Source organism: Rhipicephalus microplus, chromosome 3 (assembly GCF_043290135.1).
Source record: "Rhipicephalus microplus isolate Deutch F79 chromosome 3, USDA_Rmic, whole genome shotgun sequence".
In the NCBI taxonomy this organism is placed as follows: domain Eukaryota; kingdom Metazoa; phylum Arthropoda; class Arachnida; order Ixodida; family Ixodidae; genus Rhipicephalus; species Rhipicephalus microplus.
The window spans coordinates 10,797,274-10,809,386 of record NC_134702.1 but is presented as its reverse complement, the minus strand read 5'-3'; the positions used below and the strand labels follow the sequence as shown (position 1 = coordinate 10,809,386).

The 12,113-nt window shown below is 47.0% G+C and overlaps 1 protein-coding gene across 3 annotated transcripts in view; it reads left to right on the top strand.

The window, feature by feature from the left end:
* Positions 1 to 12,113, top strand: part of LOC119182515 (uncharacterized) — a 54,844-nt gene that overhangs the window by 24,170 nt on the left and 18,561 nt on the right. For 2 of the 3 annotated variants that reach the window (XM_037433388.2, XM_037433390.2), the window contains 2 exons: positions 5,796 to 5,920; positions 6,580 to 8,881. In XM_037433388.2, coding sequence (XP_037289285.2) covers positions 5,796 to 5,920; positions 6,580 to 6,709 — 255 coding nt within the window. In that variant the 3' untranslated portion in view covers positions 6,710 to 8,881. Of the gene's footprint in view, positions 1 to 5,795; positions 5,921 to 6,579; positions 8,882 to 12,113 lie in introns of those variants that run through there. The other variant, XM_037433397.2, reaches the window with a different exon arrangement.

Genomic DNA, 12,113 nt, shown 5'->3' with positions numbered 1-12,113 from the left:
TAGAGTCCTGGACCAAGGACTCACTTTTGCCGCTTTCTTGTCTCTCATATCATATACAGTGAATGAAATTCGCAATCAATCAATCAATAAATAAATTATTCATGCGACAGGGACGATATCAGCTGGCCATAGCCATCGGTTCATAGCTTTGGTGTTCTAGCATCCCTCAAGGGAAGGCCTGCACACTCCCTTCGTGACGTCGCAGACTTTGACCGATGTAGAGGGGAGGAGGAAGAGCATACGCAATTTCTACAACCCGAAGAGAAACCAAAGATAAAAATAAGAGAAAAGAGAAAAGGAGCAGAGTGGCATTTATGTCTTGGACGTGGCGGATGGGTCGCTTTCACCCGTGGCGCAGTTTGCGTGCTCATGCGGCGACTATAGTGGACGCACGTAGTCAGTCGACGCTCTGCACGCGACAGGAACGCCATTAAACCCAGCCGCTGCCATGGGTTCATGCGGTGAAGCACGGCTGCTGTATGGCTTCATAGTGCGTGACCATGCCACCGTCCGCCTTCGTTCTATAAGTGCACTGCACTTAAAGAGAAAAGCTTCGCACAACTGGTGCCAAGCCTGAAGGAGAAACGCCGCCCTTGTTTCTCTTTCTTCTGCTTTCCACCTTTGTGTATTTCAATCGTGTTTTTGTATCTTTTTTTACTTATCCTTTTCTCACCCTTCATAAATTTTCTTTATTCCGTCTTTCTCTCTATATTTCTCGCTTTTTTTTGTTTCAGTGTCTTTCTCTCACCCTTTATTTTTTTTACTATTTCGTTTTTTGTATGTCTTTCCTTTCTTTCTATGATATGTTATATTATTTCACCTTCTTTCTATCTTCTCCACCTTCACATCTCTGCTTAAGCTCACTTCTATTCCCAACAGCCTAACTGAACTATTCTACACAAGGCTGACATGCTCTGATAGCGTGCATGGGTATAGCCAAGTAGTTACGATGCCCGCTTTCGTATCGTGGAATTGCGGTTCCGAGAGTTTGAATCCCGGTTCGTCAAGAAATTCTTCTCCCAAGCATTTCTCGTTCTTTTGTTTTCTTCACTTCTCTCTCTATCTATCTGTACTCGTTCTCTCACTCATAAGAGTTATCAGAATCGTGCGCGTGACCAATCGGTGCACGCGTTTTGTGAGCGAAGAGGACGAAGAGAGAGAGCGTGTGCCGTATCGTGATGACGTTTGTTCACAGATTACTGACTGGCTCTCGCGTTGAACAGCTTCACTGTTGAGCGTCATATGAAAAATCTGGGAAATTAACTATGTAAGGTGAGACCCGTAGGCTGCACTGCGCTGAAGTAGGAAAAAAAAGGAGAGTGAAATATGAGAAGTACGCACTTGTCGAGTGAAGCGCTGATCGGCAATCTAGGCGCATCAAAAGCAGCGCATCAGTAAGTTTGCAGCATCTCGGATAAATGATGTTGCAATCCCGAGGTATTGTTTCACGTCAAATTCACAACTGCCACAAAAATATCCGTCGGGCATGTAAGCGTGCGATCCTTTCCAGTAATGTCTTTTTCACTTCATTACTCCTGCTCGTCGTATAGTTAGAGTCGTTATTTGCCACCATGAGAGATGGCGCAGCGGTCGCGCGGAGGTGCCAGTCACGTCGCCTGGCGAAAGTAGCCGGAGATGAGGGAGAAAAAGACGCAACTTCTGCAGCCCTATATGGGAGCTAGGCTGAGAGAGGTTATCCGGGTGCTTGAGGAATACGTCTCTTGCGAGCGGGTAATCAGGGGCGATATTCCGGGATCAATCGCGTGGCCTCGTACGGCGAGTCGAACGTCAGTGACACCGCCTGCATGGCACATTGCGTGTATTATTGTGATAGCAACTATATATGTACACTCTCGGCTGGATTTTGCCGCCACCGTTGGCGTCGATCACTGCCGTCATTCAGCGTATATGTATACGTATCTATATATATGAAAACACAAGAAAGAAAAAAATAATCCAGAAATAAGACTCCGGCGCTAGGAATCGAACATCCGACCTCTTGTTTGTGAGTGCGTGGCGTTAGCCTCCGAGCCACGAAAGAGCACCTCCATCAACGTTGAAGCGGCAAGCTATTTATATCTACGACTTACGTCTGCCGATGCCCATCTCGGTGGAACTATCGTGTTTTCAGCATTACCAGCGAGATGGCACAATGAGCGCGTCGCCAGATCGTCACGACGCGCTGGTGCGCACTCTCCTCTCCTAGAGGATAGCGCGCAGAGGAGAGAGGAGGGGGGATGCTTATGCGTGCGCGAGCTTAGCTCGCATTGGGGAGAATCGTAGGCCTTGGGCTTTCCCCGGAACGATTCTGTTGTAGTTATCGGGCGCACAAAGGTTACTGCACTCGCTGCACAGTCTCCATTTGCGAAAAGAGCACGCTTTTCAGACACAGTCAAATAACAACTGAGACGCTCATTCGCGTTCATCTGTATACTTGTAAGTACGTTTCGTGCGCCATTCGTGCGTGAGCAACGTGGAGCACGTTTCGATCTGCTTGTGATTCTACTTGCGACGTTCCAAGTTGGTGCTTTCGCATTCATCGCTTCGCCTTTGCGATAAAGCTATGACTTCTTATGTTTAATGTGTGTGCTATGTTTTGTGTTTGTTATATCATTTGTCATGTTACCAGGTATTTGTTAGTTTCAGCTGGTCAGATCGCGGTGTTGTAAAAGGGGCTAATAAATGTGCTCGTGTTCACTTGTTCGAAAGTCACACAAGAGGTTTTCAATCGTTTACATGAAGCTGCATCTGTTGCAATTTCTCGTGCACACGATTTAAATAGCGCAGTGAGCAGCCCCGAACTCCGCGATAAATCCTGGTTTGCAGAGAGCCCGTGATCGGACCGTGAAGCTGGGCGTGGCACTAACCGGGTGGCTTGCAGTGGCCGCACGAGCAGGGGAGATCAAACGCAGAACAAGTCCGGATTACAGATTTCATGTCCATATTTATGACCTGGTACATTGGAGGTGTCAATAAAGAATAATAAACAATAGTGCATTACTTCCGATATTCACTTTCACGAATCTTCACATCCCTTCACCACAATTCATTGTGTCGGCTTCAGGACAATACTATAATGTAAAACAGTGAAGCCGCTGTAAAACGCAAATGTTTTCACGTTTGTTACCATGCGCACATTACGCCACCGTCTTAATTGTCAGGCAGCAGCTCTCGCATTTTTCTAGCAGCACGTGGCTACGTATATTATAAACACAACCTTCATGCTGCCCCGCCGCGGTGGTCTAGTGGCTAAAGTACTCGGCTGCTGACCCGCAGGTTGCGGATTCAAATCCTGACTGTGGCGGCTGCATTTCTGATGGAGGTGTAAATGCTGTAGGCCCGTGTGCTCATATTTGGGTGCATGTTAAAGAACCCCGCGTGGTCGGAATTTCCGGAGCTCTCCATTATGGCGACTCTCATAATAATATCGTGGTTTTCGGACGTTAAACCCCACATATCACTCAATCAACAAGCTTGATGCTTATACTCCGTTTTATACATCAGGTGCAACGCTGTGAAGGCTAGGCAAGTAGTCCGTAAAGAAAACACGAGGTGTTGCTCCGCGCGGTTTCGTAGCCGAGTGGTCTGACGCGTCGCTCCGAAGAGTTCACCGTAGTTTTGAAGTGCATGGGTTCGAATCTACGTGGTGCCAATTCGAAATCTTGTTTTTTTTTTTCAGTAACTTCAACTTACTTGCACGCGGAAGTGAACTGCACGTATCTATTCATTTGTAGCATACTGTGTTCCCTTGTCAGGGCCGGAACCTGCTGAGCTGGCACCGAGGTTTGACCAGCATGGCGGTTTTGTCGCGATTATACCGCATTGTCGGTTTACCTCGTTGATGTGAGCGAGTACTGCGTGTATGATGACGTTAATTCATTGATTAGGTAGCACAGCAGCTCCAATTAGGCTGGGTTAACGACAGGTGCATTTTTTCGAAGCTGCCACAACAAGTAAAGAAAAAAAAACGGCGGCGCGGGTCGCGCGGAGAGCGAAAACCTGATACGAAAGCGACAAACATAAATTACCAACTCGCATATTTGGATTGTTTATCCGACAACACAGGCGTTTGTTTTTTAATCTGATGACAAATATGTATGCTTAGAAGTTTCCCGAGAAGCATTTATTGATTCTCGTACACCCCAAGCGACGCACTACTTTTTGGTCGCGGCAGTGCACAGCGCAAACAAGAGCGCTAGCTTTGACAGCGTTGCACATGATGTATGAAACGGAGTATAAGTTTTGTCAATGTTCCCTGCTGTTAAGGCGAGCGTGCGCAGTCCCAGACCACGCAGTCCAAGACTAGTCCGGCAAGCATGCCAAGGTAGAGTTGTATATCAAGGACTAACGCTGCCTATTGGCTAGAGCCTACGTGATCGCACTTGGTGTCGCCCTTCCTCTTTTTTTCTGCCCTATCATGGCCCCCAGTTCGCGGACTGTCTTATCACTGCGTCGCTTTTATCCGCGCGGGGAACGAGGGCAACGGCTTTCGATAACTAGCTGCGCTTCGCAAGCGTTTGTGCGATCACTGACCTCGTCACCCCAACGTGGCCGCCGCGGTAAAGGCACCGGCGTTCACGTGCTCACGCACGCAGAAGCACGTCGCCGGCGTCGCGATGGGCGGTGCGAGACGCCGTGATATGGGCGATAAGTGGATGTTCTTCTGAACGTAGTCTTTTCTCTGGGACTGAAGCTTCTTTGTTTCCTTCTTGATTTGATAGTCAGGGCCAGTGGTTACAAACTCTCCGGTGGTGTTTCTCATACATACGTCATACATTGTCCATACTTCATACGGTTTTTTTATGTGTACGAACTACAAGAGCTTTACTTGGCGCAAACTCGCCAAATAGCGAGCAGGACATGCGCACACAAGGTGGGATCCTCCTTACTTGTTTCGCAATGGTGTATTACCAGAGAATCTATCATTAAAAAAAAAGGGGCACAACAAAAACGTGGCTTGGAACCCAGCGCACTATCGACAGAGTGTCGACAGGTCGGCGGAGCTTGTAGGGGGAATCTTACGCTATATTGCCTACTGCGTGCTCTAAATATTATGAACTATTTCACGAACGAGTTACAGAACCACTATATTAGAATGTTAATGTTGACGCTTTATATATAAAGGAGCTATAGTCCCCCCATTTGCCACTCCGCCAGCGTAGGGCTGCGAATTGGGCATGTGCCTTGGTCGGCCTCCCTGCATTCTTTCTCGCTGTTCTTCCTTCCTTCCCATAGTCTTTCTAGATACACAACAAAAAACGTATAGTGCAATGGTAGTCACCCATGCATGGGTATATGGTTTGAGGCATAGATTAGATTTCCGAATACCGACGTCTGTGTGCACCCATATATTTGTAAGGGCTAGGTGTCAATACTGGTCCACTAAATATAATCAAGGGAGTGTTGGGCGGAGAACACCGATTAGGAGCCGCACGCTAGCCATCTGTACTTGTATACTGCTTGGGCAATGATTAAGTACACGCCAGGTCACGATGACCATAATTTTCTATCTACAACAGACCTCGATCATAACGGTCCTTCTTTAAAACTTCTCATCTCGTCTCTCACAAGCTCGCTGGGAACTGATTTCTTCTTTCGGTGCATTTTGTGTTCGCTGTTCGCACGATTTCTTCAATCAACACTTTCTCTTCACTCGCGCGATATTTCTCGCCCTTGACCTACTTATTTCGTCTCTCCTCTCGTTGAAAAGTGCAAAGCATGAATTGCGACGATGCGTCACGCACGTACGTTTCTTCGGCTCAGATTTAAACACGTGTGTGTTTGCCTGTGTGCAGACGAACTTGCTGAACTACAACTATTACAACAACAACGGCAACATGACGGAGTGCAGGCCGCCTTCCCCGTGCGGCTGGTTTATGTACCAACCCATCGAGAGGAACTTCCTTCACTACTTACAAGTGTGAGTGGAAATGTTTCCTTTTACTTCCTTTAATGCACTAAATGCCTGTGAATGGCGCAGGTTCTCATTAATTAATTCATTCATTCACAGGCGCAAGTACATATGGGGAAACAAATAACGCATTTTGTGCGAATCGTACTCAGACTGAGTCAGAATGGCATGTCGCAAACGCCGTATGGTGTCGCAGTAACATCACCAGTGTTGAAGTTAACATCAGCAACATCACTATAGACGCTGAAATTCGCATTACAGCTTATGAATAGCTTTGCGAACGTTCCAGAAACAGATTCCTTTGCCTATACTCGTTCAATTAATGCCTATAGTGACTTTTAAATGTAGATACTATAGTATTTAGGATCAGTGATTAGGGTCAATATAATTGAAATGGTGTTGTAGGTAAAATAGGTCAGTTATTGTAACTATGCTATGACTCACATATAGTCACAAGCCATTCCTCTAACTCCTTTCTGCTCTCGGATGGGAATAAACCGACACAGTAAGTTTGCGACCTGCGTTAATTCGACGCAAGTGTACGAGAAGACGTATTCCTGTCTGTGTCTTTGCCTTCCATTATCTTGTGACAACTTCGACATCGTATATGCAGCAGCGCCGAGTCTTTCTCTGCCTTATCGCTCGTTTCCTGTCCTGCATGCGCGCAGATGTTCGTGTCCAGCCGGAATGCGCTGCTTGGCGGACCGCGACGACGTATCCATCTCCTGCTGGGTCTACACGTGCAAGGTGGCCTCCCCCGAGACGCCAGCTAACCCTCCGCTGAACCCCCCGATGTGACCCCCTCCCCGACTCGGTGCTGGCGGAGCAGCTATCGGACTTTGGCGTCGCAAGTGAAAGAGGAAAAAAAAAAGTGCGTTCATACATAAGTATAGGAGCCCATTTGGGCGTTGTCATCTGAACAAGGCAGCTTCCGGGAGAACAAGGACAAAACACAACGGGTTCCCGTGCATCGGTCAGCTGTGATGCACACGAGCAAAGGAAGTGGAAGACAGAGTGGCGACTATGTGACCTTAGCTTTGGTTTAAAGCTTTCGTTTGCCACTTATTTTCTGGTCGTGCCGAGAAGTAACTCCGAGTGACGGACCGTTACGTCGGCTTCTTTTTTGTTCCTCGTCGGTTCTTCCCATTGGCTGAGCGCCAAATATTCGAAGAGGGAAAGCCAACGAACAAATGAACTGATTTTACCATTGATCAATTTTATCCTGCAGCTGCGTTTGCCGTTGCGTCGGTAAATTCGTTCACATTACCACCATTTCGTGTATAGGGCTACGCGGAGGCGATACTCGCACTATCTCATACATTAGAAACATTAACTTATTTATTTTGACGCACACTCAGCTGCGCCGAAAAATGATGGAAGGGTACTTGCGCGTTGAACAAATGTTAAAGGGACACTAAAGTCGACTAATTAAGTCCACGTTCATTGTTGGAATGGTGGTCCAGAAATTTCGCAGTGCTACTTTTGTGCCATGGAAAGGCCTATTTTGAAATGAAATCCCGCTTCAGTGCTCCGAATTGGGTTAGCGCACTTCAAATTATCCGCCTCAAGAAGCGGACCTACCGGACCGTCTCACGTCACTGTTGCCATGCACAACGTTGCCCGGCTTTACTGCGCTAATAGCAGCAGGCCGAAAGCAGCGGGAGCCACAGCAGCAACAACGGCCATTGATCAATTTCCCGCCTTTGGCTTCGAGATTGCAGACGCTGTTGTTTCAACTGTGCCCCGCTTGATGGCACCACCTATCCTGTGTAATCACACAAAAATCTAATTTTTTAACCACTCGTGCCATTCCCAATAGTAACGTCCGGCGGTTCTTTTTTCCTAGAATCAAGCAGAAACGAACAAGTCGCGTTTTATTGCGTCTCTTGATGCGCGGAAGGTTCTTTAGTACAGTTAGATCGATTACTAGTGATTATATGTAGGTCCGTCTGATGTCATCGGAATCATTTTGAAAATGTCCTGCTGCGGCGCTTGTGTTCTTGTGCATTTACCTTAATTTCTCGGTAAGTAGGGCACTGTTGTTGATAATACTGTGGTTTTATAAGTTGTCATACATTGAGCTTTCACTATGACATAAATTGTTATTTGACTTTAGTGTCCCTTTAACAGAAGTGTTTATTCCCATGATCACGGCCTACAGAGAAGCTAAGCCGTCCAGCGCAGTCGGGAGTGTACTTCTCAGACCATATCGAGACTCACCACTTGTTTTATGCCGAAGCGGTATTCGGGATAGACATTGAGCACACTTATTATCCCAGCGCTTAAGCCACCCATAGGCATCTTGTCAGTGGCCAAAGAGCTTTTCGTCGTGCACGAAAATGCTCGCCTGTGTAGCTTTATTTATTCGTTCACCACTTTTCGTACCAGAGATCCTCCGCTGTGAGGCATGTGGCTGTCAGTGTGAACACATCTCATTGTATCTTCACGTTGTCAACAAGCCGATATACAACAAGCTGTCATCGAATGTACAAATGTATTTTGTTTTGTTTTCCTCTTCTTTTCCCCCTTGTTGATAGGACTACTAATCTATCAATGTGATGTTCTATCAATAACAGTAGGAGTACGACAGATCAACCGGATCACACCAATGCTTATAGCAAATTTGTAGAAAGAGCATCTTTGCAGGGACACATAATTAAGTCACCTATCTGCAACTTAAAAATCGATACGCGTAAGCCTTAAACGGTCTAAAGTGCATAATCAGGTTCTTCTTAGTGATTTTTTTTTTGCTCAGTAGAATTGTTGTGTATAGTACGTTCACATGTGTTTTATAGAATGCGAAAGTGTACTTATTTTCGCGAGATCCACTTTTGTAGTGCTACACTATATTTCGCACAATTCTTTTGTTCAACTTGTCCTCATTATTTTACCCATTGCGATTATCTTGTCGCTGCTCTGCCCTGTCAAATGTGCAACAACAGAGCGGGTGCAAATAAAGTGAAAATGGCATCCTTGTTTGTGGCGTGATGCATTTCTCTGAACATCGGGCAAATACGTAAGACTATGAAACACGGAGAAGCAGTTGGGAAAGTTTTACTCGATAGAATGCGAAATCTGGGAGAACATTACGGCCGGTGCTAGAAGGACCCCGTTAGGAGAACTAATTAACTAATTAACTAGCTATCTAACTAAGTAGCCAACTAACTAACTAACCAGCTAACTGACCAAGAAAGTCGCTCAGGTTTTATTAGGACCAGCACATGAGTGATTTAAAAGGCTTTATTTCATCAGAAATCAGCCCACACCAAATTCCACACTTTCAGTGAACGAATTTGGTCTCGAACCCAGTACTCCGACCAAGGAAATCTGATGCCACGTTCAACAAACCCAAGAGAAGTTAGATGCCTACAATGAGACGAGCATATTCCGAACTGGATAAATTTTGAAGTGCGAATGCATTTCTTAGTTTATGGGCTATGTCAGGCGTCCATCGGGATCCGTCCACCACCCTCTCCCATAGCAACAGCTGCGGGCGCGCGCGTCCCTAGCAACCGGAGCCCTCACCATGTCACGCTTCGGCGTCGGCAGCTGTCAGAAACAGCTGCAGGCGCGCGCGCTTATTTTAACCGTACACGCTAGCTACTAAAGCTGGAAACGCATACCACGTTCTGGCGACAGAAAATGCCACGTGGGGCAGACGGTGCTATTGGCTGCACGGTGTAAGAAAAAAAAAAGAAACAGTATTCTTCTAACACTGTGTTCTCACGTGTCGTTATGGGCGCTACGCAATGCGCTCGCATTTCCTCACAGTTATCTTCGGGGAGGGGGGGGGGGGGGGGCATTTTTTTTAACTACGTTAGTCGCGCTAGAACGGCTACCAGGCTTTATAAAAGGGCCCGAATGCTACCACTTCAAGTACGACATAGCATCAAGCTATTCTGGATCTAGGAGTACGCGCAAGATCTACACGCACACAAACGCTTCAGAGGTTAAAAAGGCAACAATATTTATCACTAGCGATGATACTTTTCAGCATGTACGAGAGATCACTTTCAAAGATGTGCGAGACGTTGGAATTAGATACGCGCGTGTAGCTGCCCTAATGGCCAGCTGCATGTGCTCAAAAGGTTTTCGCTGCTTGGGCGACTAATTCATTACACCTCATTTCGCGTTACTTTTATGAGCACACTAAATAAGGAGGCCGTATTTGCAAGAATACGCCTACCTAAAAATGGACTGATGATACACCACCAACTTGTACTTTAACAGGATAGTGTTTTATTCCACGCTCCACCAGGAGCAATCACGTGTACGTATGTCATAGATAACGTCACGAAAGGGGCACTCTGACTTTTTGGCGTCCTCGCGACTGATGCCCTTCTCTAAGGTTGTATTCTGAAGTCCTACGGTCACGACGCAGTTTCGCTACGTGAATCCTTTTGCGCGTCCATGACACCCGACCGCCTCTGCTGTACAGTTCAAACACGCAGAAATATTGTTCATACTGCTTGGCTCGCAATGGTGCTGATTATCGATGCTGTTGCGTTAAGCTCTTCAGGCAGGCAGCGATGCCAGCAAGCCACGAAAGCGACCGCGTCGGACCAGCAAGAGACATGTAGGCGGAAAGCGCATTTTTGTGTGTACCGCATGCGGATGAACCATGCCTTGTGAATATCTGCAGCTGAGCCGTCACATCCAATCCGCCTTGTTTCACAATGCTCCGGCGCATGCGCTTTTCCCCTGGCGGAAAAGTCGCGAAACAAATCTTCGTCTCGGAGGCTTTCTTCTGGAAATACAGGTCGGCCTGGCCCCTACCAAAACGGCAGAGAGCAGAACAGGGAGATGAAAAAGGCGGATTCACCGTGCTCTCGTAGAAACTTCTGGGGGAGACCGAAATGATCACACCTCAGTCGTCAACGTCAGTCGTCGAGATGATGCGACAACATTATTGCAGTGCGTTCATGTCAGACTCCTATGCTGGCCTAATATCAATTGAAACTGCAAATCTAAGCTGTTGTATCTCCTAAAAACAACAATAAAAAATCTGAGCGTAGCTTCTATTGGAGGCGCGATGCCAATGCTAAAACACACAGGAGCTGGTGGATACCTAGGTAGTCCTGGCTCTTGCTGTTTCATTAAGCTTTGCATTTTTTTTTCATTTCCCCCATTATTCTCGCTGTCTCTTGCGCATGTGTTCCTTGTATCCGTTTATTTCTCCTTTCTTTATTCTCTCTTTTATATTTTTGTCATTCATTCTCTTTATTTTTCCATTTCTTTTTCTATGCACTGTTTTCCTCTCTCCTTCCTCACCTTCAGTTCCACTTTCCAACACACTGCTATACCATACGATACAAGGCGGTGCTACAATTTGCTAGCGTGCCTGGAGAGCCGAATGGATATAGGACGCTCACCATTGGATGGTGGGGTCGCAGGTTTGAAACTAACCTCGTGAAGAAACGTTTTCAATACAGAATTTTTTTGCCGGGGTTCACCATGGCTCCGCTGACGTATTTCCGGCACAGATATGACGTAAAATATATGCTATGGCAATGATAAAGTTCCATCCTCTGGAGTCGCACCTCCACAGCGCGCCGCTCAATGACTCCGCCACAGAGCGTACTAACCGTGAGCTATTTAATTACACCGTTGGTGGTACTCTGAGCTCAGCGTCCCTCATTATCACTAGCGAGAATTGGCGAAGACAGTGAATCCCCATGCGCTGCGATGTGCACCTCTACAGGACGACGTCACTCGGACGCGCGTGCTCATCTTTGGATTGGGGCGGTTGGTACGCATTGTGCTTTACGCGCAACTTTGAGAACTTCGAGAAAACACGAAGATCACATCGCTCGCTGCAGCGGCCACGTTTACGAAAGAAGCACGCTGCTCACACTCAAAGAAGTTACAACTGTGGCAGTTGCTAGTTCGCGCCCGTCGTGCGCGTATACCTGTGCGTTCGTTTCGTGCGTCCTTGTTTGTGCTTGAGCAGCGCGCTTAAAGGGCCGAACTGAGACAGTTGTTGGTTCGTGCTCGTCTTTGTGCGTCTTTTATTCTTGCGTAGCACGTACGCTGCGGGTTTCGAAAAGCTGTGTTCGGCACACGTGTTCTGGGGGCAAAGCAGCGGATGAAGCAAAGGACGAAGAGAGTGCGTGCCGTGAGGCGGTCCGCGATTTATTTCCACGCACACCAAATTTTTTACACTGGCTAAACAGCTCCACTGCAGATAAGGCAGTTCCGCTTG